The sequence below is a fragment of the Mustela nivalis genome, assembly GCF_964662115.1.
Source record: "Mustela nivalis genome assembly, chromosome: 1".
NCBI classification, from domain to species: domain Eukaryota; kingdom Metazoa; phylum Chordata; class Mammalia; order Carnivora; family Mustelidae; genus Mustela; species Mustela nivalis.
In genome coordinates, this window is record NC_139020.1 from 196,806,747 (window position 1) to 196,833,751 (window position 27,005).

Below are 27,005 nucleotides of genomic sequence, written 5' to 3' on the forward strand. Positions count from 1 at the left end.
GCCCAGGTGTGGGGCTTCTGCACTTGACTCCTCGTTTTGCAAGGCCCCCCTGGGAGGCTGGGGTGAGGGCCCCAAAGCACTCACTTTGCAAGTGCCTCCTGAGTACTTTCCATCCTTTTAGAAGGGCCAGGCCTGCCTGAAGATAAGAAAATATAACCACCCAAAAAAGCTGTGGGATCGGGTGCCTGGGTGGCTCAGTGGGTTAAGCTGCTGCCTTCGGCTCAGGTCATGATCTCGAGGTCCTGGGATCGAGTCCTGCATCAGGCTCTCTGCTCAGCAGGGAGCCTACTTCCCTCTATCTCCCTCTCTGCCTGCCTCTCCATCTGCTTGTGATCTCTGTCAAATAAATAAATAAAATCTTAAAAAAAAAAAAGCTGTGGGATTCCAGCTTTCAGAGTAAGCCCCCTCCCTGACTATATGCCAAACATGGAGCCCAAGCACTCAGTTCAGTCAGATTGGCACCATGGATGCCCCATCACACCAGGCCCCAGAGCAGCCTCAGACACACTTCCTGCCCTCGCCAAGATGACAAGGACGGGATGACCCCATTTAGAATGGCCAACTCTGCAACAGCTGGGAGCAGCTCCTCAGTAGCTGATGTGAGAAGACAGGAAGCAAGTGGAGTGCCACGGAGGGCAACAGGACCCTCTCAGGCCCTGTGCTTCAGCAGCGTTGTAACGGCCCGATGCTGCATGCTGGAATAGTCTGTGGAAACTGGAGGCTCACAAGTGCACACATTCTCTTTGGTCTTTAGAAAATGGAAGTGGAAAAGCTGACTCAGTTATGACTGAGTTTTCATGAAGAATTTTAAAACATTTTAACACACTCTTGAAGTTAAGAATCTGAACATGATTGGGGTAAGGAAAATAGCATAAAATACTATTTATAAATAACTTTTAACACACTTATCTCACCATCGGGCTTGACTAGCTCAGACATGCTCTGCACACCTGGTCACCCGAGAATAAAGAAACACAGACACTCATTTTTCAAGGTATTTCTTTTGTAAAGGAGCCAGATTTGGCAACTAGACTGAAAATCTTCCAAAATTCTGTACAAATGTGTAATATACAAATATACATAAGGCTTTTGCCAAGAAAAGACAGCACAACAAATGACAGAGGCGGCTTTGGTGTCACATACCACCTAGGGCATCTCAACACCCCCTAGGAGTGTGAGGGGCTGACAGACCATGACATGGGCTACACACGTAAAACACACTACATTACACTATGTACACTGAAGTATAAAAGACCCACTGTCCCCTTGGCCAGCTCACAAGCCCTCTGGCAGGAAGGAAGGCCATTCACCAGACAGTCCATATAAGGAGAACTCCTATTAAGTGGGAGAACCTTGTAGAATGGAGTGGTTCGCCCTAAAAACTATTAACAGCACAAGGCATGCCCTTAAAGAGACAGGTGTTAAGAGTGAATTCAGGAGATGGACCACTCCTTGTGCTCCGAGGAGCTCCTTGTCATCTTTCCCTCCCTCCCTCTCTCTCTGAGCCTCACTCCATCTCAGTGAACCGAGCAAACATGGCCTTCCGGACAGCATCTTTGTAGGAATCTGCACCCGACAGTCCGTATGCGCTGCCTTTGGCTCCCAGGCCAGCTCCTTTTAGCCGGACTTGAGCCTAGGGGAACAAAATTTCTGTCAGCAGCTGGCAGGGAGGATGTAGACTGCTCTAACACCTGCTCATCCGGGTGACTCCCAACCAGAACCACCCACCAGGGACAGGAGGAAGGAAGTTGGGAGACCCAGGGTAGGTTTAAGGACTGAAGAAATAAAATGCACTAAGGAAGACAGGCAGAGAGAGAGACACATCCCCCAACTTTGTCTCCCAGTGCCTCCTCAGCAAGCTTCTGTGCCTAGTGAGGGCCCCAGAGCACTCCACAGAAGCCTAGAAAGGCCTGGTAATTACGGGCACGGATCATAGCAGGACAGTCCGATGTCAGAACTTACTTGCACGAGACCAACGTGTTCTGGCTGTTAACAGTCTGACCTAAGCTGTGCTGCCAGGTCTGAGAGGGATTGATCACTGGTGATGCTCTGGTCCAGAAGCCCAGTGGGTGGACTTCTGACCCTGAGGCCGTATCTCAATCTGAGCTCTGACCAACTAAAGGATTTCTTATCATGGATAAAAATCCTACTAAATCATAGTTTATTTTTTACATGACCAAGATCACTTAGAAATTAAAGCATAGTACACCTTTAAAAAAAATCCAATCTAAGCTACGTGGATCTGAGTTGGTGTTAAGAGACAACTTCTGGGGGCGCCTGGGTGGCTGAGTGGGTTAAAGCCTCTGCCTCTGGCTCAGGTCATGATCCCAGGGTCCTGGGATCAAGTACCACATCCGGGCTCTCTGCTCGGCAGGGAGCCTGCTTCCCTTCCTCTCTCTATGCCTGCTCTCTGCCTACTTGTGATCTTTGTCTGTCAAATAAATAAATAAAATCTTAAAAAAAAAAATAAGAGACTATTTCTGAAAAAGGACATACACACTTCTCAGAAGATGGCTTTTACCCAAAGATAGCAAAAGACCAGAAAAATCAAGTAGGGTACGACTCCCATTCCTCTCAACTGACATCATAAAGGAGGTTGGTGACCTAAGGGCAACCTGCAGGGAGCAAGACTCCCACAGGCTGGTGGCGCGGCCCGAAGAGACATGAACCCATCCCTGGGCTCTGGGCTATGTGGGTGCTTCCAGCTGTCTCCTCACTAGAATAAGCTGGCAAACCGCCGAAGCCCACTCTCACTGCTTACCTCGATGGGGGCTGTGATGCCTTGACACTTCCGTCCCAAACCGGAGCCTTCCCGCCAACCCATGGCCTGCAGCATCTTGTTGCCAATGTTACTGTGGTCAATGCCGTCTTTGGTGGGCTGCTCGTAATTCCTGCCAGTGGAAACACACAGTTACTTACAACAGCCAGAGCCCCAGCTAATGAAGTGGAAAAGGTGCACAACACGTACACAGTGCCAGCATCAAACTGCTTTTTGCGCTTGGGCTCTGGAGGTTCCGGAATGCCATACTTCTCCCGCCTTTCTGCAGCTCGATCTCGGTATTTCATCTGTGTGGGAGAACAAATGATGCTAGAGACATTCAGACTGGAATCTCTAACAGGCTAACGCACTCAGACTTCATGATCACCACCCTCAAGGACTTTCCTCATCTGGAGTTTGGCCTCTTAAGATGGTCTGAGATACCAAACATGCTTGTTTCCCTCACTGTGCTCAGTCCGATCTACTGTGTGTGGGGCCTGGGGCAGAGTTACACCTGCACCAAGGAGTTTTACTTAATTAGCCACTGTTTGTCAAGCCCTCGGACAGGGCTGCTGGGCCTAGAGGAAGGCAGAGCTGCCGTTCCTCTCCCCACTTGGGACAGGCCGATCTCCAGGGACAGACGGCACCAAGGTGGCGTCCAGAGACCTGCTCATCAGTCCCTGGGGAGCGGCACCATAAACAGTGGAAAAGAACAGGAAAGCTGAAGCCCTAACTACTGACAGTGTGAACTACAGAATGATCGTGGGGTGAGAAATTTCAAGTAACTCTGCCCACTGGCTCATTTCTAATCCATTGGCCTCTATTTGTATTTTAAACCCGGTTGGCCCTCAACCTGCTTCATGAACGATCCAATGCTTCTCCATTATTGGCCTCACTTTTGCTGCCTTCACCCCAAACCCTGCCCTGCCCTGCCCGCTGCTTCCATCCATATCCCTCCAGTAGTCTTATGCCTTGATGTCTCCTGGGCTTAATGGGAAGCCTCCCTCACTGCAGGCCAAACAAGATTGCGTTCTCCTTACTAAACCCCAGTGTACCTCACCAGCAAGCACTCGGCATTCAGTACCTGTGAGCAAAGCTCACAACCTACAGAGCCCCCAGGTACGGGCTACATGAGCCACAATGCCCAGGTGACAATATGTGACAAATCCTATCTTGCCCCTGAGACCTGGAACTATGTGCTACAAATAAAAGCTAAAGGGAGATACAAGACACTCCTTCCAGTGGCACAGTGACGCTCATTCACCTCTCTCTCCCTCAGCTCCAAGGCTTCCAGCTCCTGCTCACTCAGCCGGGATCGTCGGTAGATATCCATGTTTTGCTGTACAAGAGATTTGACAGACATCGTAATTCAGACCATACTGATCTGCAATGTCTACTTCAATCAATATCTATATTTATTCTGAGAGTCAAAGCCCATTCAGTATACCAAGGCAGGAAAACCAGAGCCTGGTGTATATGGACCCACCATGCTCCTTGCCACTCTTTGATCTGGAACAGACCGTAATAAGAACAGCCTTTTAAAGGCAATCACTCCAGGCAGGGCCTTGCTGAACCTTCACCACAGTCAGGGCACCCACATCACCTCCCCTCCCTGCCTCCGAATGGCTCAGAGAAGCACAGCCACCTTGTGAAGGTCTGAGAGCTGCTGGTGCCTGACCAGGGCGTCTCTGTTGGGGAACTGGCGCCGGCAGAGCAGGCAGGCCATCTTCTTCCAGTCGGCTAGCTTCTCCTCCTCGCTTTCGAGTCTCTCTACCAGCTCCTCTTCATTGTCACTGTCACCACTGTAAGCAGCAACCAGACCCCTCTGGGGACAAAAGGGTGGGTCATTGGACACACACAGTGAGGAGCCAGGACTTTGTAACTAGACAGATTAACAGTGTAATTCCAGATGTGCAAGAGCTCCCACTGCCCCTTGCCATGCTTCAACAGTGAACTGCATTTCATTCAACTGGGCACAACAGTCAGGTCCTTAAGGGCAGGGCCTGCCAGCCTCCTGGGACCCAGGATAAGTTCTTGGATGGTTGCTTCCAAACAACTATGGATGAGAACCCCAAATAGAACAGATCAGAGTAATGGCCCACACAGACCACTACCTATCAAGTAACACATTTTATTGTCTTAATTTTCTCTTTCCAGATTGTTAAGATGCTCTATTTACAAACGCAATAAAACTCAACTGAGCTTAGGAATTCAGGTTTCATTCAATGCTCCAGCTCACCAGCTCTCACCCAGAAAACAAAGCCCTGGACACACATTGTATGTGCAGGAGCTGCTCTCAATACCCACTGACAGGAGCTTATCCAGTTCTGAGGAGGAATCACAGCCCAGATGAAGCAGAGATTCCCAGTGAGACGCGGAGCACAAACGGCACAAACATACCGGTGGTCCTCCCTCACCTTGAGAGGATTCTCCTCGTCTCCATTCCGCACCAGTTCTGGGATGAGCTGCTGCCTTTCGGCCAAGGCTCCCTGGGAAACAGAGAATCGATCATAAGCCTCAAGTTTTACTTCAGTTCCCAGCTCGAAGTGCAGCCATTCCTGCTATTGTTGTTACCTTTTTCTCAAACAGAGCAAAGCCAGCATCTGCTGCAGCAGACTCTCTCCTTTCTTCTTCCCTCAAGGAATTAACAGGTTGAAAGCTGTTTTTAAAATTTTCTTTCTGCTTGTTTAAACTCTTAGCCCAGCGTTCCATGTCTTTGGCGATCTAATGCCGAACCACCAGGAGAAAACGATACAGGACTTTAGAGAATGGCGTCTGGTGCCACAGTGAGCAGCCAGGAAGAGTCTCACCTCAATCACATGCTCTGCAACCAGCCCCCGCGCCCTTACTTCCCACCCACAAATTTCTTCATATGACCACAGTCATGAACGAATATTATGCAAAAGCCTGTGAATCTTCTAGGATATTCTTCCCTCTAAGTATGTACACAGGCAATTGACAATGTATGGTAACCTTAACAAATTACAAAATGCGCTGCGAACTTAATGTAAATAAGACATGTGGCCCCGTTTTTAAAAACATCCAAATAAAACCAACATAGATGCTGCAACTCAAACCAAACCAAAACTAAAACAAAAAAAGCCCAACCACCCAGAGAGAACTGAGGTCAGGGGGTCATGGTCTTTCACCTGCTGGGCTGTTTTGCTCTTGGGTTTCTCCTTCTTTTCCTTCCCCTCTTTTGCAGGAGGTAGACCTGTCTGCTGATGGGAGCTGGAGTCCGCAGCTGGCACATACGTCTCCTTCTCTCCATCCCAGTAAAGGTACTGCTGGGTCAAGGAATTGTAGTAGTACTAGAAACAAAGCACAATTAATACAGACTGTTTTGTATCATTAAAGGATTATTTTGTTAAAAAGTTATGTCAAGGGGTGCCTGGGTGGCTCAGTGGGTTAAAGCCTCTGCCTTTGGCTCAGGTCACGATCCCAGGGTACTGGGATTGAGCCCTGCATCGGGCTTTCTGATCAGCAAGGAGCCTGCTTCTCCCTCTCTGCCTACTTGTGATCTCTGTCAAATAAATAAATAAGTTAAAAAAAAAAAAAAAAAGGTTGTCAAGATTGTTTTGTCAAAAAAAACTAAACACAGGGGCGCCTGGGTGGCTCAGTGGGTTAAGCCGCTGCCTTCGGCTCAGGTCATGATCTCAGGGCTCTGGGATCAAGTCCCGCATCGGGCTCTCTGCTCAGCAGGGAGCCTGCTTCCTCCTCTCTCTCTCTCTGCCTGCCTCTCTGCCTACTTGTGATCTCTCTCTGTCAAATAAATAAAATCTCTTAAAAAAAAAAAAAAAAAAAAAAAACTAAACACAAACACAAAACATGTTGCAGAGCAGTAGTCTTTCCTGCCCAGAGAAGCTGCCGTATGTGTTGGTGTAGTAAGGATGAAGAACCAGCCAGGGAAGAGGTGTGAAACTTCTTGGGCAAAAGCAGAATATGGTTTCTAAAGAGCGTAGTTCCATTAATCTAATCCCTGGGCCTGAAGGGCACCCGAAGAGCCATGTGTCTGACTCCTTTCCAATGACAGACAACTGATACAAAACAGGAGGCCAAAACAGGTGGTTCGGATTTCTTAAAAAGTTTTTTTAATTATTATTTTTAGTAATCTCTACATCCAGCATGGGACTTGAACTCACAACCCTGAGATCAAGAGTCCAGGCTCCTTTGACTGGACCAGCCAGGTGCCCCTTGTTCAGGAGGAGCTTTTAATCACACATCCTCCATGACAACCAGTTAATAGTTCTTTACTGGGTTCAACTGCCCTAAACCCGAACGCAGGCAACCAAACACAGGGTTGTAAAGAGCCAGCTCGGGAGCCTGAAAGGTGGTAAGTGAAGGAACCGACCCTGATACATCTAGGCACCTCAACGGTGGATAGGTAGCTCCTATCTCTCCTCTTCCTTATTCCCTAGTCATTCACTCTACCTGCAGGGACCAATGGGAGATGGTCTGTTATGTCTCTTTTGGGGAAATTGGCATGGGTCAGACATAGGAGTCACAACAGCTATGGCCACTAAGAACTGCCTGGGTAACGGTCAGCCTTCACAAACAAGAGAGGCAGAACCATGCAAGGTTAGCTTGCTCAGGTGGTCCCTCTCCGCTTCACACCTCACTCTCAGAAACCACAAGCTCTCAATGCCAAGTTCCTGTTAAAAGCACTTATTTTATTATTCTATATATATAGCTTCTGGTCATAGGTAATTGTTTATTTATGGAGTGTTAAAGCTGCCTTCCCTCTTTAAAATAATATACCACTACCCAAAATAAAACATCACCCCAGAGATCTGCTAATTTCTACCCTCATGAATATATCAGGATGCTAAGTAAAAAAGGCTGGACACAAGAGGTCACATGTTATCTGACTCTTATTTACATGAAATGCTCAGAAGAGGCAAATTTGTAGAGACAGAAAGGAAAGAGCGGTTGTTGAGGTCAAGAGGGACTAAGGAGTGACTGCTAACGGTACAGGGTTTCTTTCTGGGGTGATGAAACGTTTTGAATTACAAACAAACAAACAGCAAGGGGTGCCTGGCTGGCTCAGTTGGTAGAGCATGATCCTGATCTCAGGGTTCTAAGTTCAAGCCCCAAGCTGGGTGTAGAAATTACTTAAAAATAAAACCTAAGGGTGTCTGGGTGGTGGTCTGGGTGGTGCAGTAAGTTAGGCATCCAACTCTTAGTTTCGTCTCAGGTCTGATCTTGGGGTCGTGGGATTGAGCCCCGTGTTTGACTCCATGTTCAGTGGGGAGTTGGCCTGGGTTTCTCTCTTCCTCTCCCTCTGTCCCTCCCTGCTGTGCGTGCATGTGTTTGTGCACGTACTCTCTTACTGAAATAAAGAAATCTTTAAAAAAAAAAAAAAAAAAATCTGAAGGAGGCGCCTGGGTGGCTCAGTTGGTTAGGCATCTGACTCTTGATCTCAACTCAGGTCTTGATCTCAGGGTCATGAGTTCAAGCCCTGTGCTGGGGTCCACACTGGGTGTGGAGCCTACTTAAGCACCCCATCCCCAAAACAAACAAACAAGCAAACAGTGAACTTTAACTCAATTAAAAAAAAATACACAAGAAATCACGTTTTCACACTCCTATCTAGGTCTTGACAAACACTAACAGCCCACCCATAAATTTTAACTTGACAAAATAATGGTACCAGAAGTCAGACTAGAGGTTACCGAAGAGGGCTGGTACTGACCAGCAAGTGCTCACCTCAGGGCCGGTATACACATGAATGTGCTTACACGGAAACATTCAAACAAATGTACACCTCAGCTTTGTGTATTTTTCTACGTGATCACTATGCATTTTTAACCTTAAACATTAAAATCCTAAAACAGAAATTACATCTTTTTTTTTTTTTTAATCTTTTTTTTTTTTTTTTAAGATTTTATTTATTTATTTGACAGAGAGATCACAAGTAGGCAGAGAGGCAGGCAGAGAGAGAGAGAGGAGGAAGCAGGCTCCCCGCCGAGCAGGGAGCCCGATGCGGGACTCGATCCCAGGACCCTGAGATCATGACCTGAGCCGAAGGCAGCGGCTTAACCCACTGAGCCACCCAGGCGCCCCAGAAATTACATCTTGATGGTTCTGAAGAACTTAAAACTAATGTGGGTCATTTGCTCCTTTGCAGGAGACACTTCCTGTCATGCCTCATAAATGGACCGAGCGAAACAAAGATATTTCTAGTGAAATGGGGGAGGAGAGCGTGCGCTTACCTGTGAGTTGGGGTCATAGTACAGCCCTGTTGTTGGATCGTAGTAATATCCTGAAGACTCGTCATACTGGTAGGTGGATGTGTCAGGTACTGCTGCAAAAACAAAACCCAGTGCATGGTCATTCCAGGTGAGGAACGCGCTTTCCTTCAACCTCTAAGCCACTGAGATGCAGCAGGCCTTAATGGTTGTCTTCTCTCATATCCCCAAGTGTCCCTCTTGGCCCCCACAAAGGGAGAGGAACTCTTACTAGACACAGACAACAACTAGGACCTTCCAACTGTCAACGCCCCATGAGGTTTGGCTTACCATATTTGGTACCAGGAACTACACCAGTGGGGGAAGCGGCTGGGGCCTGTGTACTTGTGCTAGTGCTAGGCTGTGCTTCCTCAGTCTGGAAAGAACAGCAGCTTCAATATAATTTCAACTGTAAAGCCTCTTAAGAGAACTAAATCACTGCAATCATCCAGGTGGAAGGGCTCCCCGGACAGACACACTGCAGCAATGATCTAAGGCAATCCTTGAACAAAACACATGCTGACAACTTTCTTCCTGAAGGTCAAGTCGAAGCATGCAGAAAGCATACACCCTGTTCGGAATCTTATGCTTTAAATACATACCCCAAATTATTTTATTATCTAATACTACCAGACAGAGAGAAGTACGGTTGGAATGTCTGTGTACTATTCAATCCTGGCTCACACAGCAGGAAAGGATAATACTTGGACAGCAAAACAAAGTTTTCCCCACAGTCACCAGTTCTGTATTTAGGACGACAGGATTACCGGAGAGCTGGGTGGATTGGAGGTCTGATTGTACAGCTGGGGACTCTGGGACACTACAGCCGATGAGGTGGTGGTCACTGCTGTGCCTGATGGTAAACACAGGGGTTAGCAAGGGCCAGGGCACTGAACTCCAAGCCACACATTTTTATCTGTACTGCCCAACCTAGCCTTCTGTCTTTGTCAGTTTTTATTTATTTATTTTTTTAAAAGATTTACTGATTTTTAGAGGGAGAACTTGGTGGGAAGGGGCGGAGGGGAGGGAGAAGGAGTTTCAAGCATACGCCCAGCTATGCGTGGATCCCAAAGCAGGCGCGATCTCATGAGATTGAGATCATAACCTGAGCCAAAACCAAGAACCAGTCACTTAACTGTGCTACCCAGACGCCCCATGTAAGAGTCAGTTCTTAGTAACCTAATTCCTATTAAACATCCTGGAACCATACAACATTATCATTTTTATAATCCTACTAGACAGCTACACACAAAACTAAATTTTCTGCATGATGGAAAGAAGAAGAGAAGAATCCGTAACTGGTCTGGGCTTCAGAAAAAATTTAACTCTAAGGCTTTAATAATTAAAAAAAAAAAAAAAAAAACCCAAAGCAAACGCTTCTTACAATGAGCCATCTGATTGATGTCTGGGCACCACACTATAGGACCATACCCTCTGCTCACACAAACCTACGTGGGCACCCACGATTCCAAATGCCGCAGCCAAAGGAGATACAAGCTGAATTCTGAGAACAAACACTCATCACAGCACAGTCTCTCTAAAAGGCTATTATCCATTCCTGATCTTGCCCAGAACCTTCGGCACAAGGTGACAACCCTGAAAGTGCACCCTCGGATGCGCCCTATCTCCTAAACCACAGCCGTTTAAACAAAAGCTATAACAGAGATGAAGTTTACTACCTGATGCAGATGATGCATCAGATTCCAATCCTCCAGCTTGCTGCTGATAAAACTGTTGGTAATCCTGTGAGTACTGAAGAAAAGTCCACTGTTAAAACTGCTATTCTCAGACATGCTCTGGACAGTAGACATTGGAGGCTGGTTCAGTCTGCCTACCTGAGCATACTGGGCGTAGCCGTCCTGGCCTGGCTGCAGGTAACCGTAGTCAACAGTGCCTCCTTCGCCACTCTGAGACTACAAAATGTCAAAAGAGGACACACAGGTGAGGTCAGTGGACATCAAAGAAAGAAGCCAGGAAGCACTCCCTAAAATTGCCCTTGGAGAGCTCCTAAGACGCCAGAGGAAAGCTCCCTTCTGTGACTTTGGGCACCACCACACTACTTGGAAAAAAAAAAATCCTCCACCTTACCTGGGTGGATGACCACTGAGCAGCAGCAATGGCCGTACTAGCCACAGAGAAGGCGCTGACCCGGTTACCATCTGGCAGCACCAAGTCTCTGAAACCACAAAAACCCAAGCATGTGGCTCCCAATCTGTCCCCCCACACCGCTAGGGATGAACAATTCACTCTAGCCTTTGTTGGGAGCTCTCGAGTGCCAGAAAGGCCTCATTTCAGAGCAGGAAGTGGTCCCCACAGGCAATGCCTCACTGGGTAAATGCCTCTGTAACATCACTGCTGTAGTCTGTATCCTGCCATCTAGTAAGGTGTCTGTGGGATGAGTAATCATACTACGAACAGGAAATTTACATCTCTAGACTGAAGCTCACTCTATACAAAGCTGTTAGCACGCTGTTCTGGAAAGGATTATTTCCAGATGGGTTTACACTATCCTGAAGCTGTTTGCACAGCACATATTCTCAACCCATCTGTCATGTGTGCCTCTGTCCTGCTCTGAAGTTTTCTGGCAACTGTTTTTTCAGGACAGGAGGGCATATGCTGTAAGAAAAGACAGACAACTGTCTCCCTCCCGACCTCAGCAACCAGGGAGGATTGTGCTTCAGGGTCGAGAACATGGGCTTAAGGTTCAGTCAGCAAAACATCCCTGGGCAAGTGTGCAAGTACAGCAGTTTAAATAAGGACAATAAAGCCACTCACTTTCTGGCACTTTTTGCAAAATCAACCCCAATAGTTTTGCCGTCAATTTTCAAAGGCGGATGGAGACTCTGCAGTATCTGAAGCAGCTGAGAGGCATCCTGAAGAGAATGTCAACAAAGACAGTTGTGTCATGTAATTAAAAATCTCTCCCTATCACCTACCCCATTCAAAGTAGTGCAGGTTTCTATTAAAAAACAAAACAAAACAACTCTACACAGTATTTTTTATGCATATAAAACCTTAAAGAAATAAAAAAATAGCCCTTTCTTCCAGCACATGAAGGTACCCCATATTATTAAAGAAGTAAATGCTAAACCAATCTAAAACAAAGCAAGAAGAAAAAATTAAGCTGTGGCTCAAACTTCACTTCTGCCAATTATCTACAAGTATACACTATTATTTTTACCACTTATCATATGCAGCCTTGAACTCTGGGTTCCAGGAGCCTTTCACATAGTATTAAAATTAGATGAACCACATTTGCCTCTGAAAGCCGTTTCTTTTAAAAGGAAAGATTCAGTGAGCACCTCACCATTGCAGAAGACAGCTGCACAAATGCGAAGCCTCTGTTCTGCTGGGTTTGTTTGTCTTTTATGAGGCGAATGTTATTGACAGCTAACGACGCGTAGGGTGACAGTGCTGTCATGATGGAATCCACCACAGTGTGCGGGGCTATGTTTCGAAGGATGATTGCTGGTGGTGAAAGAGACAAATGGCATGTATGTGCATTCCCACCACCAGTGCTTTCCAAGGCAGGCTCAAGGACAAACACAAATCCATTCTGGGAGATTTCTAGCATATTTTGCACTTTGACATGAAGAAGACTCTAAAAACCAATCTTTTACGGGACAAACTGAAGCCATCACTATTCATTAAAAAAGGGTAAGAGAACAAAAACTTCCAACTGAGGTCAGCTTCTACCACAAAGGCCAAAAGGGCATAGTGGGACTTACTATCACAGTAGTAATCCACAGACTGAACAGATTCTGTGGTTCCAGGGGGCACTTCCTGTTCAGAGTCTAGAAGGGAAGGAGACAGGGAGACTCAGTAACTTAAGACGAACAAAAAATAAACCAGTGTATTTTTAGTAAAGAAATACATTCAAACCCCAAGTTTCAATTGTAAGTAAATGTAGCACTCATTTTTTAAAAAAACACCTGTGGCTACAATAAAACATTATTCGTTTTGACGTGATAAATGTGGAATGCAGAAACTGACTGGGCCAGTTGAGGACTGACATTACCTCAGTACTAAAGAAAAGCAGACGCAGAATGCAAACCAGGTGAGCAGGCTTAATTTTGGAAAATAGAAGCCTCTGCACCCACAATCATCAGAAGCATCTACCCAATGTAAGGTAAGAAAGTATAAGGAAAATATATGAATTACTTGTTGAAATGCCCTACAATCTATACTTTTCTTCAGGTTCGCAGACATTTCAACTAGTCAGGTTTTTAGTGTTTATTCCAAACAGCTGAGTGTGGGCTTACCAAACTTGTCCGCTCCACATCGGAAGCATTTTAGTCTTTTCCTGAAATTGTTAAGGCAGCACTGGAAGAAAAAAGTTTTCTCTGTAATTATTTCTCATACCAGGCTAGGCTTACTATTAATTAAGTGGGTTAGAGCAATAGGGCCATGGACAAGTCCCAGTAAGCAAATAAAAAAGCAGAGAGTGATACCGTGTAACCAAGACAAAGGGGCATTCACCTAAAAATTTAAAATAAAAAATGTTTCACTGTGAAATCTCCCAAGAAAAACAAATCTTGACAGATTCTGAAGTACAATTCTATTTTTATCAAGTTGGGGAAAAGCTTCAGTTCACCCCAAAACCCTACAGCAAACCCTACAGTGGCAAAGTTCTTGTTCTTGTATCAGAAAAGCACTCACTATATCGACCACTCTATATACACAAACACAACATAAATGGAGTATTGTCTAGTTCCCTCCCGGACACACACCACACGCAGGACAAAGAATCCAAGTACTCTCAGAATGTCAATGGCAACACCCAAGCTCAAAATGGTGCACTGGTGGGGCACGTGGGTGGTTCAGCTGGTTAAGCGTCTGACTCTCGGTTTCTGCTCAGGTTGTGATCTCAGGGCTGTGGGATCAAGCCCTGTGTCAGACTCCCTAGTTAGTGTGGAGTCTGCTTGAGATTCTGCCCCACCCAGTCACTCACTTCTTGCACGAGTGGTCTCTCAAATCAATCGATCTTTTTTTTTTTAATGTATATTCTTGGTATTTTATTTTTTAATTTTTTAATACCATTTATTTATTTGACAGACAGTGAGCACAAACAGGGGGACCAGCAGAGTGGGAGGGAAAAGCAGGGAGCCCGATGCGGGGCTCGATTCCAGGACTCTGGGATCAAGTCCTGAGCCAAAGGCAGGCACCCAACTGACTGAGCCACCAAAGTGCCCTCAGTGATCAACCTTTACCAAGAAAATAAAAAAAGTGCACTGGTGACAGGACCATAATGTTATTTCTTTTATTTCTGTTACTTTTTTTTTTTTTTTTAAAGATTTTATTTATTTATTTGACAGAGAGAAATCACAAGTAGTCGGAGAGGCAGGCAGAGAGAGAGAGAGGGAAGCAGGCTTCCTGCTGAGCAGAGAGCCCGATGCGGGACTCGATCCCAGCACCCCGAGATCACGACCCGAGCCGAAGGCAGTGGCTTAACCCACTGAGCCACCCAGGCGCCCCACTTTTTTTTTTTTTTAAGATTTTATTTATTTGACAGAAAGAGATCACAAGTAGGCAGAGAGGCAGGCAGAGAGAGGGGGGGGGACGAAGGCTCCCCGCTGAGCAGAGAGCCTGATGCAGGGCTCGATCCCAGAACCCTGAGATCATGACCCAAGCTGAAGGCAGAGGTTTAACCCACCGAGCCACCCATGTGCCCCAAATTTGTTACTTTTTTATTTTTTTAAAGATTTTATTTATTTGACAGAGGGAGAGAGATCACAAGTAGGCAGAGAGAGAGGGGGAAAGCAGGATCCCTGCTGAGCAGAGAGCCCGATGCAGGGCTCGCTCCCAGGATCCTGGGATCATGACCTGAGCCGAAGGCAGAGGCTTTAACCCACTGAGCCACCCAGGCACCCCTCTGTTACTTTTTAAAGTAAGCCCTATGCTCAACATGGGGCTAGAACTCATAACCCTACTGTCAGGAGTTGCCTGCTCTACTGACTCAGCCAGCCAGGTTCCCAACACGACTAACTACAACAGATCTTTCATAACCTGAGCAAGGTCAGAAGGACTTGAATGTAATTAAGAGACTATGCCACAAGTTGAGACCTCCAAAAATCAAGAAACAGTAAAGTGGAACAAACCTAAAGTCCTAATTGAAATACTGAGCTTAGAAGCTGGATCTGAATAAATAAAATTACTAGTGTTCTAGGGACTCTAGTATTTCCAGTATCTACACAGGAGGACCCAAAGAAAGTCACAAAGCAGGAAAATATCCCTATGATAAAAGTTGGCTATTGTATACTTTCTAGTTTTCTTGTTCAAACAAAGAAAAAAACAACAAAACTCGAAGGATTTTTGTCTATTTGGTAAGAATACATGCGTACCTTGTTACAAAGCCAATCTTCAAACTTAGGTCTGGGATTGCTATAATGCATCGCAATGTGCTTTCCTTGAATCACCAACTTTTTCTGTAAAAAAAGAAGTAATTAGTTATTCCCATTGTGAGGAACATGTGTCCATTTTCCCAGGGCAGAGCACACTTCGGAAAAATCAGTGCTCTGGAATTAAATGGACAACATACGGGGAGGACCAACCACCGCCACCTATACTCTGCCCATCCAATCCTTCAGATAGGCAGTAAGAGAATGGGATGCGGAGTAAAGGTAAACGGAGTCAGGGAGTGCTGAGAAAGCTGCCAAACTCTAACCGCTGACATGCACCAGGCCGTGTCTCCAGCAGAGACAGAAGTCCTAACATTCAGCATTGCCAGGCTGCCTGAGAGTGACAGTCTATTTCAAAAAGCAGAAGACACAACTCTCCCAGTTCTGAGAATGCCTCCTACTTATTAGCCTCAGCATGGTGTCCTTGGGCTTTGCTTCACTTTTCCCCCAGTTCCCCGTCTTTATGCAAAGTAAAAGCTTTTCTATTTTCCCTTTCCCCAACTCCTGCGTCAGGATGTGTCCTCTGGGGGACAAGGGGAGGGGAGCTCAGCTTTAAAGGGAATCTGGTTACAACTCTTTCTTTGGAGGGCCTATTCTGAATGCCATCGACTCTAAAGCAGCTAAATGAGATTTCTTCCTGCCAACTGAAACCATGTTATGTCCTAGGTGACGGATGTGTTTTTCCCTGAAATACATGGTACTCTCTTCAAGATGAGTAACCAGGAGCCAATGAAGTTTCTTCAGGGGGGTCGGAAGAGTTCGTAAATGCATTCACCGCCTTTCCCTTCAAGTCAACCATGTGACTAAAAGGGACGCAACTTAGAAAGGTCAAAACTCCAAGCTCAATCAGTCTAGCCAAGAGTATGCCCAGCACCTGCCCCCAAAGAGCCTTCATTTAACAGGAGCACCTTTTCTTTTACTTTTTATGGGGCGGCAAAGAGGGGAGGGAGCGGGGTGCTCTGACACTATCAGAACAGATTTGAGGAGGTGGTTAGATATCCAGATTTTTAAAAGGAGTCTAACCCCTCTAAATATACATACTGTTGAGCAATTTGGTTCTTGCAAATCCTGGAAGAGTTAAGACATGCTGTGAATGTTGTCTCTGCAATATCTAAAGGCAAGACTGCATGTCTGGCCAAGAGGGAAAGAGCTGAAGGGCCATCCACTCACTGTGTTGTACAGAAACAAAAATGAAGCTGGGAGATATGTCAACAGATCATCCCAGTAGGTGAGGTGTGTGCTGAGGGAGACTCCAAACTATCACTGAGTCCCTAATCCTATTGGCCTTTTATTTCTGGAGTGAATTTGAACTGTAATGAAATATTACACATGAACTTAGCTTTGTATACATTAAAATTGTGGAGATTTTTAAATGTCTGTGGGTTTTCATTTCCTTGGAGTTTTAAACTCCCAGGCAAGCCATTCTGATACAGCCACTGCATCAAAAGATGCTGTCGTGTCAAGAAAGCAGACTCACATGAAGCCTGTGTGTAGGTTCTGAATTTACTAGGATGGTGTCCATGGTATGAAATGAATGAAGCTCTACTTGTATAAGATCAGGCTGTCACCTCTGGGTTAAGAAAATGAGAGGCTTAAAAAAAAATCTAACAAATCATTCAATCAAAATGATACCCTCATTAGTGAGTCTTTGTTATAAATGGCCATATATTACCGAAGAATATAACTTATTTATGCATGATAAATCATAAAATGCTGCAGAAAAGCAACATAAGGAGTTAAGCAAACTTTCCAGAATGCACTTGGCTAAGGCATTCAATACTGTGGAGTTCTGGTAAAAAATGTTATTTAAGTGCCAACTACTGAACGTTAACTTGACAAACTGTAGAACACTTCAGTTAATGCTATATCAAAGAACCATCAATGATCTGCTTTGAACGGAATATAAAAGGCATTCTCAGGGAGATTAGAATGTTAATGCCACTTTAACTAGATTAGACAGCAGCAGGACACCAGCTCCCAAGCTAATCTCATCAGACTTATTGCTCATAAATTCCACTAGGTCCTTAAATAGTCCTTGAAGACCCAAAGGAGCAGTTATGTCTCCTGGAGGCTTGTGGTCTCCAAGCAGAAATAAGGAATACCTTCAAAATGCCTGTAGCAAACTTCTACTGTGTTCTCTTCACTGTCAAATTGAGAGTTGGCTATTTTAAGATTACTCTCAATGACATAATGAATAGGAACATAAGCAGCAGTAGAAGAGGGAATGTCAAGATGTTCTGGCACTCACCAAACAGGTATTCAGTGATTAACAAAGCCCTGCCAGGCAGCCATGTTTAAAGGCAGAGCAAATTCTACAGTGCAGTCCTTGCCGCTGTATGTATCCTAATAGTATCAATTTTAATATATACAAAGCTTTTCTTTTAAAAAAAAAATCACTCCTTTGGAACAAACCACTCCTTTAACCTTTTTTTGTTTTGTTTTTTGTATTGTACAGACTTGTTCCATTTTCATGAATATCTAGACTTGGTGAGTGAAGCAACCTGATTGGCTTCCATCCAGCTGGTAGCATCTTGCAAGTGATAAAACTCCACGAAGGCGAAACCACGGCTTACACCTAGAGACAGCATTCAGATATAGACGGGATACTCGTGTTAGTCAGTTCCTTTATAACAGGTGAATCTCTCTCCCACTGCTTCAACACTGCGTGACAAAGCCAATTGGGAAGCAGCTTTACAAATGTGACTTGACTTGGGGATCTTCTTGATACTTTGCCATGGCAAGGAACCAAGCCGCCTGAACTAAGTGCCACTCGATTTGATTCCACGCTTAAAACGTAACCATGCAACCGACTACAAACAGTCAAACAAGGAGTTTATAAATCACTACTTACCGAAGGAAAAAAAAGCCCCTAAAACCAAAGTTTTTAAAAAGGTCCTCAGGTGCTCTCTAATATCGTTTTCAAAGAGTCACATTCCTTAGCCATGGCAAACCTTTCATTCTGAATTCATGTGCTTGAAGACTGGGGGAATCAGGATGGTCTTTAGGGGCTGGAGTGGGAATGGGGAAGAGAGCCAGAACAGCCGGAACTAAGCAAGCTCTCACCTGTTTTCCTCTTCATCAACCTCACGTCCGCAGGCTGTGGGCCTTCGAAGGACTCCATCATTTCTCGAATCTGCAGAGTTTTACACATTTATAGTTAAAGCTTCAGCCATAAACTATTCCACACCAAAGAAATTTCAAGGACCAGGAACTGCGACAAATGCTTAATCAACCAAGTTTTTAACTTCTATCACCAAAATTTAATCATTCTAAAACCATAATAATAATAATAATAATAAAATATTTTTCCAAGAAATGAATGTATTTTTACAGCCTCGAAAGCATTATTTATATGCTGCCTGGGAATTTCTTTCAGGTAACAACTATTTATGTTATGAAAAACAGTCTCACAGGGGTGCCTGATGGCTCAGTGTTAAGCATCTGACTCCTGATTTCAGTTCAGGTCATGAGACTGAGTGAGCCCTGTGTTGGGCTCTGTACTTGGTGGGGAGTCAATCAATACTTGTGGTGCTTCCAAGTCATTTGCGGACATATGCAGAGGGAAAGCTTTGAGTTGCTTGATGCACAACGTCTGAGACCGAGGCAATGCTTTCTTTGCCTTGTTTCAGTTTTGTTTCGTTTTTGTTTTTTTTGAGAGATCGTATTTATTTGACAGACAGAGATCACAAGCAGGCAGAGAGAGAGGAAGGGAAACAGGTCCCCTGCTGAGCAGAGAGCCAGAAGCAGGGCTGGATCCCAGGCAGAGGCTTTAACCCACTGAGCCACCCAGGTGCCCTTTGTTTCAGTTTCCATAATGTAAACAAGTGTCCTTTTCAGTCTTATTTACTGGCAAGTTTTTCATTTTCATTACTTTTTGTTAGTGATTTCACTACTATTATTTTTAAATAAGCTCTATGTCCAACACGGGGCTTGGATTCATGGCCTGTAGATCAAGAGCTGATTGCTCTTGATCCTTTTTTTTTTTTTTTTTTAAAGATTTTATTTATTTGACTGACAGAGATCACAAGTAGGCAGAGAGGCAGGCAGAGAGAGAGGGAAGCAGGCTCCCCGCTGAGCAGAGAGCCCGATGCGGGACCCAGGACCCTAAGATCATGACCTGAGCCGAAGGCAGCAGCTTAACCCACTGAGCCACCCAGGCGTCCCTGATTGCTCTTGCTCTTGATTGATCTTGAGCTAGCCAGGCACCCCAGTCATTTCTCTATTTAAAATGGCTCTCCAAGTGTAGTGTTGAAGTTCTATCTAGTGTTCCTAAGCACAAGGAGGCTGTGATGTCCCCCAGAGAGAAAATACATATTGTTGGATAAGCTTCATTCAGAAATGAGTTATAATGTTGCTGTATGTGAGTTCAAGGTTAATGAATCAACACTATATACTAAATAAGGCATCTCTAAGCCAAAATGCACCTAAAACAAGGTTATGTATTGATCTGCAGATGAAAATGGTTGTGACCAGAGGCTCACAGGAACCTAACTTTGTTTTTTTCCTAGGAGTGATGGCTCAATATTCAGTATTCTATTTGCAGTGGCTTTACAGACCATAACCACCACCAATAAAAACAATTAACTATGTCTATTTTCTCCACAGAGTAGGAGAAGTTCTACACTGAGCCAGACCCCATCATGTGACTCAGGTCTATGCTTAGTAACATAGTAACTGAAAAGTTAGTCATCAGAGTAACTAAAGACAGTTACTATAAAAGCAGTGTAACAGTAGCACATATAGTAACATAGTAACTAAATACAGTACCTCTAAGAGTTCCCCTATCAGTGGGAGGGTTAAACTAAAAAAACTCAAACAATGAATAGGATAAACTGAAGTTCAGGAGATTAAATACTATATAAAATTTTAAAATGTTTTAAGGACCTCAACAAGTAAATTTGCTTAGAAAACTACACAATTTGGGAAACTCAGAAATTCTGTTTTGAAAACCAGCCTTCTTATGATTGGTACTTTTATTTCCCTGAAGAAGCCTAAAATACAAAAGCATTAAATCTTATTTCACTGCCAGGAGGGAGGCCCCCAAAAGTCCGCAAGGGCACTGCTTCCCTATGCCATGCACTTCCTCTGCAAACTCCCAGGGCCTAGGCCAGCAGACTACATAAGGGAACAACCTGTTTAACAAGCAAACTTTCTTGAATTGACTTCTCCTGTAGGAATTCCTGCATCTCCTATTCCACATGCCCACTGCTGTCCCTACCTGAGGTCAGCTGTCTTCCCTGTCCTCCCACTACCGCTCTTTCCCTCCAACATTCTAAGCTGTTCAATTCTTTTGCTACTGGACAAAGCCCTAAGTAACTCCTTTTATACTTATCTGGGCTCTGAATGACCCTAGCACATGGATTCAACAGCACTTTCCCGCCTACCTCTCTCTTGTCAAAAGCCTTTAAATTCAACTGAATGAACCTGGTTGATAGGCCCTGTCTATATTCAGTATGTTTCTATTCCCAAGTTTGCTTGTGTGATCCCACTACCTGGAGGGCCAGTCTACCACACCTTTCCCCTAGTTCTCCAAACATTTCTATCCCTTAAAAATCAGCTCAACTAAGATCTCCCTAGAACCAGTCTTTACCCTCCACTAGTAAAAACGTCCCTTAAAGAAGCTTCCAGACAGTCCTTTTTAAAAAAGTAATCTCTATTCCTAAGGTGGGGTTTGAACTTACAACCCCAACATCAAGAGTGGCATGCTCTTCCAACTGAGCCAGTCAAGCGCCCCCCACCCCTTTCCCCAGAGACATTCTGCAGAACCTCTTTCAATACCAATTCACACAGTAGATCAGGAAGGCCTCACATGATGAAGCCTTCAAGCAGAAAAAGGCACACTGGTAGAATGACAAACATGTCCTAAGTGGCTACAGGGGAGGGAGGCAAGAGATGGATGTAGCTGGAAGAAGTGGGTGAGGGCCAGAGATGAGATTGGCATTGGAAATGAGGTAGGGCCCAGTATACCAAGCCACTAGCTGGCCAGTCTGAGGTGTGGGGAGTCAGGGAATGGCCTCCTTTTTGACAGGCTTCTCAGGTTTCAGATGGATAGTATACATTTAGTCAAATCCAAGGGTAGCCGGATCATGAAGAAAATGTTTTTACTGATACATCCTCACAAAGTAAGTAACCAGTTAAATAAAAATGTACTGATTACCTTCTACCGGCTATTGAAGGAAAAAGATCTGCTCCCTGTAGTTAAGGAATTTTTTTTTTTTTTTTAGAGATTTTATTTATTTGACAGACAGAGATCACAAGTAGGCAGAGAGGCAGGCAGAGAGAGAGCGAGAGAGGAGGAAGCAAGCTCCCTGCAGAGCAGAGAGCCCAACGTGGGGCTCGATCCCAGGACCCTGGGATCATGACCTGAGCTGAAGGCAGAGGCTTTAACCCACTGAGCCACCCAGGCGCCCCAGGAATTTTTTTTTTTTTTAAAGATTTTATTTATTTACTAGAAAGACGGAGATCACAAACAGGCAGAGAAGCAGGCAGAGAGAGAGGAGGAAGAAGGCTCCCTGCTGAGCAGAGAACCCGATGCTCGGCTCGATCCCAGGACTCGGTGATCATGACCTGAGCCGAAGGCAGAGGCTTTAACCCACTGAGCCACCCAGGCGCCCCTAGTTAAGGGATTTCCGAAAACTCAACTCTGTGTTGAACTTCAAAGCCTAAATGCTAATGATAATTTACCTCTGAACCAAGCTGAAAAGATCTCCATCCTAAAGACAGAAATGTATTTCACTGCCTGAGATGTTAACTTGAGATAAAACAACAGTGAGAAGATGGTAGAAGCCCCAAATCTGCTGTGCCCACTGGACTGCTCATTAGAACTGCTGTTTCCCCTTACATCGCTCTCCGTGATGGTGATGGGAAGGCCTCGCAGCATGATGGTCTTACTCTCCCTCTCATCACTGATATCATGTCTGTAGTCATGCTCGCCATAGTCACCATCTGAATGGTAGCCGTCTTCGGATCGGTCACTATTCCTTCTTTCACGTTCTCTCTGATTTACAATAAACAAAATGACAATTAAAATAACACTGGGTTTAGACCCTTTGAGTAGAGGCCCTCTACTCCTAGGAATTTATCTCCAGGAACAACGGAGAGGGTAAGGGAACTCCATGATGATGTTCACTGTACTGTTTTCAAACTGGTGGCCAGGGGGTGGAGCTGGAGGTGGGGGTGGGGGAAAAGGGCCATAACCATTTAGTCCAGGAAGAATGGTTTAACAACTCACTGTACAGTATACTATCACACAATATGTATTATAATATGAAGATTATATGCATGGAAAAAGTAAAAAACCCTGCAAAATTACATGGGAAGCATAATTAGTTCTAAACACCAAAGCTATATTCACATATAAAAAGGAATGAGAAATGACTATGCTGACTAAAACTACAACTTTTAGAAGCAGCAGCTCAGACCCAGGGTTGGTATATTATTATACTCCAATTGCCTCGTCTTTAAAATGGGAAGACACCTACCATAATGGATTAATTAAGTTCACGTAAGTCAGGTGCTCAAAAGAGTGCCTGGTATATGATAAGCCCTATGTAAACCCTGGCCAATATTTCTATTACCATCGGCTCAGTTTGTCTTTGAGGATTAGAGTTACCTCAACAGATTTTAGAATAACAGAGGGTTTGAATACAATACTCAAGAGGAGCGTTCCACACTTGATATACTTATTACATTTCCAGAATCTTAGAGGCTTTATGCATCAATTCATAACTTTAACTACACCACACCAGTTGCTGACCACTCACCTCTGGGCTGTCATAGTCTCGGTAGTCGTCATATCTGTCGCCCCTCCGATCATCACTAGATCTTTTGTAATCTGAGTCCCTCCGCCTGCTTCTGGATTCACGTTCATCCCGGTCATCCCTGTCTATGATGGAACCGTATCTTCCACTACGCTCTGTTCTACTCACTCTGCCAGGGAAATAATTTTCATTTACTCTAAGTTAAATCACACTTCATACCTTTACAAAACACAGTTGAAGAACATCTCCCCCCTCCCACTCAGTGTATAAGATATCCAAATAGTTTGACATATCCCTTAAAACTTATCACCAAACTCCAGTTTATAAACACTAGGAAAACATCTATATCCCTGAAGGCAGAGATAATTTTCAGGAAATCATGCTATATCTAATGATATGACTATCACATGTTTGGGCTTAATATATATATATATTTTTTAAAGGTCAGGCTGTCCAAGTTTATCCCATGTATTCCAAAGACTGTAGTCTACACATATCAGCCCTTTTATCCCTGATTCAGATCTTGGTGATCAAAAATAGGAAGAGAGCAATTTTTAGCATTTCACCCAATTTCAAAGGAGAGTGTGTTCTGACTCATCTACTCTCAAAAGTATCACACTACTGGGAAACGGACCAAATAACCTGGATGAGTTAAATTAATTTTTTTTCTTCATCAAGTAGTTAACCAAATTCTTTTGTTAGACATAATCAGCACAAGCAGACAATAGCATTTCCTGTAACATCTGGTTTACTTTTGGTTACTGGATAGCACTGGGCCTCACAGGAAAGTCTAGTAACAAGAGCATAAACCCATTTGACTACAGATACAGTTCCTCCATAAATTGTTTACCAGGTTCATAAAACTTCTGTGTAAAGACAAGACAAAGGAATGGCTTAGAAGGGCCTCATTTAGAGTATACAAATTTATCAAAAAGACACCAATGAAACAAGTAGTTTAGGACTACTTCTTAATGTGAAGTATGAGGATGAGAAACCCTAAAAGGGCAAATGTTAATTTAATAAGTTACTTGGAACCTCAGACTGCTAACACAGCATTAAAATAATGACATCATGTGACATGAGCATCTCCTGAGTCTCTCTGGGCCATCAATTTGATCTACCCCTAGGACAAGATGCAACACTAAGTAGGAAGGTGGCTGGAAAAGGTTGTGTATGTAAACCAAATAGTCTGAGTGGAAGGATCCACATGACATGGCAGCCAAATGCTCTCATCTTAATTCTCCACTAATTCTTTAGTAACTTTTCACTGACTTTCCATGTAACCAACAGAAAGGTCCAAAACTTCTATAAATCTGGATAATCTTACCACAGAAGTGACAAGCAGCAGCAGCAACATTCACTGACTGCTTGCTCCAGCCAGCTACTGGGTAAAGTGGCAGACTTGTATGACATCTCCTGGCTTCTGCATAGGCTGTTTTCCACACTGGGAACCTTCAGTGACCCACTCCCTCCTTTGCCTAATTCTTACTTACCTTAGAGAGTATTTTCTCCAGGAAGCGTTCCAGTATGTTTCCAGGAAAACACATGCTTCCTATGTGTTCTAACAGCACCCCCTGACTTCTATTACATAGCATAGTTCACAGTACTTCACTTCTCTCACTAAACTGCAAGCTTGTAAGAGCAAGGCTCATGAAGGTATTAACAGCAATGCCTGGCACAAAACAAGACACTCAAGTATTTGTTTGATCAACAATTTCTAAAAATCAGTTCACTCTCAATGAAATGTTGAGATCAAAGACATGTATAGTAGTAACTTACCGTTTGTCTGAACCCATTGTCCTACTGAAGATGTAGCACACTGTCCCGAAATATTCAAATTTTGTCTTTTTCTAGGAAACAAGAGAGAGTGGCTGCTGAAAATTTAAGAGATCACTTAAGTCAATCTTCCTATAAGTTAGGATACTACTGAGGTTGTAATTTCATCAACTATTAACAGGGATTATCTAAGGTGGGACCAGGTAGGTGGGGGAGGGAGATCAACTGTCAACATAAGAATCATTTGTTAAAAATAAGCATAGCAGGAAGATGAAGCTACTTTAAAATATCAGATTCCCTATTCAATAACAAACTCATAAAAGGATGCAAGCAGAAGATTCCTTTCCTTCTCCTACTTTAGGATTACAAAGCAAAAAAGGGCAGAGATCCAATTAGCTCCCTGTGTTCTAATCAAAGCAACTCCAGTGGGGTAGTTGGCCGTGAAAACATTGATCAAAGCGTCTCTATTAACACAAGGAGCAACATACAATTCAAAATCTTCTGATGAAAAGTTTATATCATTTAGAAGCCGGGATGCTCCGCTGATTGAAATCTACTCTATTTATAACGCAACGGCTGACCTAAGCTATTTCAATGAGACAAGAGCAAAGCTCCACACGACTTAATTCCTCAGTAACAATAACCACCACGAACCCTTGAGGCTGCCAGCTGGGCCCCGCAGCGCCCCGGCGGTGATAAAACAACACACAGCTAGACCGCGTTCAATTCGTGCGAGGTCTGAGAAACTAGTTTCAGCCGTCCCTGGCGCCTGCCTGTTCCAGGGGAGGTGCTCAACGAACATTTGCTTTAGTAATAAATGGAAGAGAACCACCTGGGAGAAATAAGGCCTGGGCAAAATCTCTAATGCCGCCCCTCGTCGCCCCGTCAGTGCCTGGACCCACCTCCGTGGGGTGCTGCGGCCGAGATGGCGGCGCCACAGCCTGCGCGACCGACTCGGGCGTCCGGCTTTCCCTTTCTGCCTGCACACACCCCTCCCGGCCCCCAAGAGGCTCCCTGGTCTGCAGATCAGCCTTCACCGAACAACCTTCCGGAGAGGGCGGATTCGGATTCAGATGCAGCAGCTGCGGGGCGATGGCGGCTAGAAACTGCCGGTCGCCCCTGAGGAGTACCCGAGGGACAGGCGACGGCTCCACGTTCAGTTGGGCTGTGAAGTCGGAGACGCGTCCCGGCAGAGGCACAGTAAAGAACCCGAAAGAAGCGGACCTCGGGTGGGGCAGGAGGACGCCCTCTGAAAGCTGACAGCGCAGGCGGCGAGGAGGGGCGCGGCCTTCCAATGCCTCGGGTAGCTTACTCGAGAGATGCGGCAGGGGCTGATCGGCCGCCGCCCGCGGCTGTCAGGGAGACTGCACAAGGCCTGCCTCAAAAGCAAGAGCCGTGCGCCGTTACAAGAGGCTGCCGCACTTACCCCCAGGAGAGACCAAAGTGGCAGAAGTAGCGGTTTTGCGCCCCAGAATATCCAACAGGATACGGCCGCCTCACAAAATGGCGCCTCGGTCGACGGCCGTCTCCTACCCACAGTACCTCGCGCCTGTCCCCTCCCCCACACCACCCGCCTCCCGAGGAGGCATCCAATCCGCGACGGTGTCTGGCTGCGCAAGGACTGCTGGGAAGTGTGGTCGCTAAGGCATCCTGTCACTCACTACGCCCTGTGTTAATTTCCTGCGTATTTCTTTTTTCTTTTTTTTCAAAACCAAGGGCGAAGTTGCCAGTCTGCCATTTGCAGACCCTGATTAGATCTCTTATCTTTATTGGCAATTCTTTGTCTTTGCTACAAAGGCTTTAGAGAGCACAGTTTGCTTTCACTGATATAATGTAGAATATCACGTTTAATCTGGTTTTAAAAGAACTCACGTTAGTTGACTGATTATTGTATCTTGACTCCAGATTGTTGGGCTAGACGCTTTACAAATATTTATTTTCATTTTCGTAATCTATGAAGTGGCTATTATACCCCTTTGCAGGTGAGGAAAACGAAGTTTATGGAAATTAAGAGTTTTTAAAATTATATTTTTTAGTAGCCTCGACACCAAACATGGGGCTGGAACTGATGATTCCTAAGATCAAG

At 44.9% G+C, this 27,005-nt stretch overlaps 1 protein-coding gene across 1 annotated transcript; it reads right to left on the reverse strand.

Moving 5' to 3' along the window:
* Positions 1-985: 985 nt before the first annotated feature.
* RBM5 (RNA binding motif protein 5) lies at positions 986-26,801 on the reverse strand. The gene is made up of 25 exons (XM_082702882.1): positions 26,346-26,801; positions 24,923-24,993; positions 23,147-23,312; positions 22,225-22,380; positions 18,447-18,516; positions 17,885-17,958; positions 15,327-15,410; positions 13,248-13,308; positions 12,714-12,779; positions 12,293-12,453; positions 11,761-11,858; positions 11,074-11,161; positions 10,821-10,898; positions 10,665-10,737; positions 9,753-9,838; positions 9,277-9,361; positions 8,971-9,062; positions 5,908-6,069; positions 5,333-5,482; positions 5,176-5,247; positions 4,404-4,583; positions 4,023-4,097; positions 2,969-3,066; positions 2,762-2,891; positions 986-1,633 (listed from the first exon to the last, which is right to left on the reverse strand). Exons 2-25 carry the CDS (start codon positions 24,937-24,939, stop codon positions 1,508-1,510), a joined length of 2,448 nt encoding a protein of 815 aa, XP_082559008.1. The 5' UTR covers positions 24,940-24,993; positions 26,346-26,801; the 3' UTR covers positions 986-1,507.
* Between the last annotated feature and the right edge of the window lie 204 nt (positions 26,802-27,005).

Bases quoted from the DNA above. Each gene is read 5' to 3' on its own strand.
- RBM5 (XM_082702882.1), bottom strand. The intron at 15,411-17,884 runs GTTGCTTCACTC...CTTTTTTTACAG, and splicing joins GCTGGATGGAAGCCAATCAG to AAAAAGTTGGTGATTCAAGG. The intron at 11,859-12,292 runs GTGAGGTGCTCA...CATTCTCTTCAG, and splicing joins TGCAGCTGTCTTCTGCAATG to GATGCCTCTCAGCTGCTTCA.